Source organism: Octodon degus, unplaced genomic scaffold (genome assembly GCF_000260255.1).
Source record: "Octodon degus isolate 3935 unplaced genomic scaffold, OctDeg1.0 scaffold00164, whole genome shotgun sequence".
NCBI classification, from domain to species: Eukaryota; Metazoa; Chordata; class Mammalia; order Rodentia; family Octodontidae; genus Octodon; species Octodon degus.
Window position 1 is genome coordinate 5,421,484 of NW_004524740.1, and position 6,099 is coordinate 5,427,582.

At 38.1% G+C, this 6,099-nt stretch overlaps 1 protein-coding gene across 2 annotated transcripts in view; it reads left to right on the forward strand.

Annotated features, from left to right (window-relative positions):
* The window catches only part of Trim37 (tripartite motif containing 37), a 121,360-nt gene that overhangs the window by 36,493 nt on the left and 78,768 nt on the right, over positions 1-6,099 (forward strand). For both annotated transcript variants that reach the window (XM_023703115.1, XM_023703114.1), the window contains exons 5-6: positions 1,607-1,731; positions 5,684-5,734. In XM_023703115.1, the coding sequence (XP_023558883.1) occupies positions 1,607-1,731; positions 5,684-5,734 (176 nt within the window). The remainder of the gene's footprint in view (positions 1-1,606; positions 1,732-5,683; positions 5,735-6,099) is intronic.

Sequence of the window (6,099 nt, forward strand, 5' to 3'; positions counted from 1 at the left end):
TTTATTTATTGTGTGTGTGTGGCCAGCTCAGCCCACCAGGGGGCGCGGCTGGCTGGCATGTGGTGCTGCAGGATCGAACCGCGCTCCCTTTGCTTTGCCGAGCTTGTTCCAAGTAGGTGCTTTAGACCACTGAGCCATCTCTCCAGCCCACTTATTTACTTCTGACGCTATTAATTCATATATTTCAGCTAAGCTAGTGTCCACTGCACTTGTTTTGGGTGGGCATTGTGTTTCCTCCATATGTTTCTGCATTTGATTCTTTAGTTTAGATGCTATGAATTCAAGAGTTTTCTTTTTTTTTTGTTCCAGAAATTAATTCTGCTCTGAGTTCCTCTATATCTTTTGCTGTTGTGTATTTACTTCTGACACTATTGATTCATATATTTCAGCTGAGCTAGTGTCCTCTGCACTTGTTACGGGTGGGCTCGAGGCCTGAGGTTGCATTTTGCTTCTTGTCTTTATCATTTCCTGTAGCACTGACCTCTGACCTTTGGTGTAGAGCTTTAGTGCAGTTATATCCTTATCACCTAATGAAATTCAGGTATTGATATGCCAAGTTCTAGTTTATGCAGTTGTGCCTGGCTTGGGTCTGGCTACTCTGCTCAGTTCCTTATTGTTGTTGCCCTTGGAGGTGGGCCTGCTGTACCCCTCTGGTAAGATGTTCTATTCCTGGATTAGCTGTGTGGTTTTGACCCTAGTCTCACTGCAGGGACTTGAGCTGCAGGGTTTCACCCCAAGCCTGTATGCCAGGCTTGTGCTGGGTCTGGAGGGATATGAGGAGGCAGGGCAAGAAAGCGCAGAAGCTCTCCCACACACTCATTGGGGCTGTGCTTTGGTGGGTCTGCAGGACTCCCAAGAGCGTGGCGAAAATTCTCACAGGGTGGGCTGTGCTGGGTCTGGATGGGCGGGGGAGTCCCGGAGAACATGGGGAAAGGCCTCTCACTGAGGGCCTGTGCTTGGAGGAGGGGGCGGGGCAGGGCAGGAGGGTCTGGGGTTGGTCAGATATGGACACAATGTGATATTTATACATAATTTGTTTGATTCACTGAAGAATATGGTCTCAAGGTGTATCCATTTAGCTAGGAATGTCTAGAGCTTATGCTTCTTTGTAGTAGAGTAGCACTCCATTGTACAAAACCCCACATCTTTATCCATTCAGCAGTTAATAGGTATTTGGGCTGTTTCCAAAATTTGGCTATTTACAAACTGTGCTGTCTGTCTGTCTGTCTGTCTGTCTGTCTGTCTGTCTATCTATCTATCTATCTATCTATCTATCTATCTATCTATCTATCTATCTATCGTTTCTTTGTTTCTTTGTTTCTGTAGTAGAGATTGAACTTGGGACCTTGCCTTTGCCAGGCAGATGCTTATGGCACTGAGCTATATCACTGGCCCTAATTTTCCTCATTTAAAAAAAATGACTTTTTTCATTAATAAATTTCAAGTGCCATTGAATAATAGTTTATTTTTTGTTTGTTTATTTTGTTACTGGGGGTCAAACTCAGGACTTTGTGCTTGCCAGGCAGGCACTTGTGTTGCTGTAGCATCTCTCCCCAACCCTGAATAATAGCTTTTTCAGGTCATTTTTTTTTTTTTCCTCACACAGTTGCGATCTTGTAGTAAGAGTGAGCTGATATTGAAGAGCGCAGAGATCCTAATGATGTTTCAGCAAGTTCATCGAAAGCCCATGGCATCCTTTGTTACTACTCCTGTTCCTCCAGACTTTACTAGGTAAGTAGTTCTTAAATATCATTTTTATTTGAAGTTTATATGTAAAGTTGTACACAGTGTCAAAGGAATATGATATTTTTCTTAATTCTTTTTAAAGTGCTATTTGTTATGATGTGATCTGGTGCATTGTTGACAATTTGAACAAGATAATTATTTGTGAGGTGGAAGGAACTTTTCCGTGTATTGTAGGATGTAGCATCTCTGACCAATAGTGCTTCATCACTATTACCTTGCTCTTGTGACAGAAGTGTTTCCATGCCAGATATTCTCTGAGCTCAAAATCTTGGCAATAAAAATAGGGTATGCTCTTGTTCTTCATTATAGATGCATTACTGCGGATCAGGACCACTCCTAATCCAATAAAAAGAAGGGCTAGTTTAACGACCAGCAAGGAAAGCAGCCTGCCCATCTCCCTCCCTCACTCCTTCCTTCCTTGATTCCCTCCCTCCCTTCCTTCCTTCCTTGGTTTCTTGAAACAGAGTGTCACCCCTCCCTTCCTTCCTTCCTTCCTTGGTTTCTTGAAACAGAGTGTCACTTTGTATTTCAGGCTGACCTTGAACTCACTATGTTGTATAGGCTGGTCCTGTCTCAGCCTCCTGAGTGCTATGATTACTGGCATGTGCCACTGTGCTGCCTGACTTAATTCATATCTCTAAAAGTACTGAATGTTATTAATTTTCTGTGGGTTTATTATTTTTTTTTTTTTTTTTTTTTTGCGGACTTGGGGATTGAACTCAGACCCTTGTGCTTGCCAGGGAATACTATCTTTTTTAAAAAATGTATTTAATACAGAGTCTATAGGGTCTCACTATATAGATGGGACTTACAGTGATCCTCCTGTTTTCAGCCTCCCAAGTGCTGGGATTACAGGCATGCTGCACCACACCCAGTCATCAGTCACCATCTGGGGAGGGGGGATGGGATGGTCAGCACGGCTTGTCGTGTGAGGGGTTGAACCCCAGCCCCTGCACTCTGCCTAAGCAGGCGCTTTAGTCTGTGGAACTGTGTGGCTGGCCCTACTATTATTAAGTTTGATTGAACTAAAAATATTAATCAGTTAAAGTACCTGCTTAGGAAGATGCAGCGCCCAGGGTTCTGGGGTTCATTCCCCACTGTGCTGTGGTGATACACGCCTGTAATCCCAGCTCTTGGGAGTCTGAACATAGGCCAATCACTACAAGTTTGACCTACATAGTGAGACCCTGTAGACCCTGTACTAAAATACAAAATAAATAAATAAATATATACATCAAGATCACAGGGCTGGGGAAATAGCTTGGGTATTTACTATCATGAAGTTTGATTGAACTAAAAATATTCATCAAGATCACAGGGCTGTCCGGGGATATAGCTCAGAGGCATAAGTGCCTGACTGGCAAGTGCAAGGACCCAGGTTTGATCCCCAGTAACATGCAGGCCTGGGGACCCAGGGTGCAGTTCCAGCCATCAAAACTGGGCATGGTGGCGCATTCCTGTAATACCAGCGCTGGGGAGGCTGAGACAGGAGGATCACTACAAGTCTGAGCTGTTTAGCAATACCTTGTACTAAATGGATGAATGAATGAATGAATAAATACAAGATCACAGGCTACTGCTTCAATAATGTGATCAGACATTTGCATTTTGAAGATAGATTTTTGAACCATGCTGTCATCAGTGGAATGAAACATAGATTTTATAAGGTCATGTGTAAAGATTAGTGTGTTTCAATTCACAGTAGGATATGACAATCACCTATACAAATTCCCACACCAACTTCCCTAAAGTTTTTTGGGGCGTTATCTAAAAAATCCTTTCTTTTCCCCATCCTCCCTTTTCCTGGTCCCTCTTTCCTCTACCATTTTGAGCCACTTACCCAGGCAAACAGCAGTAGTTCTGCTTTGGTAGTTAATCGCATTGCCATTGGTAAAAATCATTCTTTCTCCAGTAATGCCCATTATTAGAAAATTTGGTTTTTATAGTTCTAACTACAATTTTTATTGAAAACTGTTTATTGATTATAGTTTGTGGCAAGTAGGTTTTTATCTATTGATGCATTGACCAGCAAAGAAAAGAGAGCTGTTTTGGTTACTTTTCATCCATTGCTGGGACAAAATACCTGGCACCCAAAATTAAGGAAGGAAAAGTTTATTTGTCTCACAGTTAGTGGAGGTTTCAGTCCATAGCTCCATGGCTCCAAGGCAGAAGGGCACATGGCAGAGGGCAATAGTTCATGGCAGTGGAAAACAACAGAGCAAAGGGAGGAGCAGTGCTGCTGTTATATGAAGTAATAGTAAGGATTGACCAGGCAAAAGTTCCAGGGATGAAGAATATAAGCCTTCTAATAACTGAGTAAAGTTATAATAGTAGTGTTTAACGTAGTCAATTTAGATAGTAGCTAATGGATAACATTTACAAGCCTGAGTATAACTACTTAATATGAAAAAGGAGTGAATTAGCTTAATAAAGATTTAATCTATACTGTATTTTTACATAAGCTACTAATTTAGGTACTATCACAGTGTGACAATGCTTTTTTCTGTCTTATTTTCACTAAAATTTGGATGAAATAAACTTTAGAAAATATAATCGAAGATGTGGTGAGATGACTTTTTGTTTAGCTTATAACTATATCAAAAGTGATAATACTGCATATTACAAGATGCGAGTGGTAGGGTATTATAAATGTTGCTTTAATGGCTTTTGAGGTGCTCTATTAACAGTATCACAATCCATCATGGATGTAAAGTAGAAAAGTATATTTCAATTCTTTTTAGAAGGATTGCATGGAACTGAAGTTACTTGTGATAATCTTGTCTTGCCAAGAATGTGTTAATGTTCCTCTCAGTTGCCCACTAAATGGTTTTGTGTATCCTGTAAAAAGTCTACAGATTTACTGTAATACCTCATTTCACAAATGCTTTTATTTAGTTCTTAAAAGTCAACAAAATTTTGCTTTTGTTCGTGAACTCCACATTGGGTGACAAATGCAGCCTTGGCCATCTTCCCCCATGCAAACACAAATGAAGTCATCTTCCCCTGAGTCAGAAGACAAATTAAGTTCGAGGTACCACTGTATTTGCTAGTAAATAGTTTCAAAGTACTTAGTTCTTTTAATATACTCACTAATTTGTTCTGAAAAAGAAAATTTGGAGATTGTGAAATTCTTTTTTAACCTTTGCTATTACATTTTAGATCTTATAAATCTTTTTCCTTTTCATTTTAAGCCCATTTGTTTTGTTTCATAATTCATAGTCCTGTGTTAAGTATCAGTATTGCTGTTTCCATGAGTGCTTTTTTAAGTCTCGTGTTTATTTAAATATTTAATCATACATTGCCTTTTAAAAAATACTTTAAAAGTAGCTTTATTTACAATTGAATTGTACATTTTAATGCTTTTATGTACTCATTAGACTTAATGTTAAGTTCAGTAAGGGTTTAGAAATATTTTGTAAGGATTAGTTTAAAATTTTCAAGATACTACTGAAGGATTTTTTTCAATCAGATTTGATTGGTGTATTTTAGATATGCATAAGGATCACATTCATCATAGAGAATTTGTAACTATACACAATATAACTTGATTCTTTTATTTTTTTTCCCATTCCCCTACCCTTCCATCAACCTGCCCTCCTCAGTTACAAATGTTTTGTCTCCATTTTTTTTCTTTCTTTTCTCACCTTTTTTTTTTTAAACTCCACCTCCTTCATTCCCCACCCCACTGAACACTTTCTTACTATTTTGAAATACCTATTATACATTATGGTCGATATTTACCATTTTAAGTTTTTCACACCAGAGAAACAGTGCAATATTTACACGTATGTCAGGTTTATTTCACTGAAGAGTATGGTCTCAAGATGTATTCTTTTACTTAGAAATGTCTTGAGTATATCTGAAAGATTTCTTTTTAACTAAATGAAATTTAAACTTACATAAATGAAATAATTTTTTTCCTTTTGCTTATTTTTAGTGAATTAGTACCATCTTATGATTCAGCCACTTTTGTTTTAGAGAACTTCAGGTAAGAATTTTTGATGACTTTAGCTTTTTAGTACATATACATAAGGAAAAAATCAGAAGGTTGTTATTTCTCAGGATAGATACCTATTGAACTCTTGTCACTCTTAGAAGAAATAAGATATACAAGTAAGTTTCCTTTTAGAAATTTAAGATGTCTTGTTTGTACAAGCTGAATTTTCCTTATCTAAAATCTTAGAAACTAGAAGTATTTGAGATTTCAGATTTTCTAATATTTGTATATATATAATGAAATACGTTAGTTATGAGATCCAAGTCCAGAAACAAAATTCATTTATATAGCATAAACATATTATGCAAATAGCATGAAAATAATTTTACATAGTGTTTTTAGTGTCCTTTTGATTT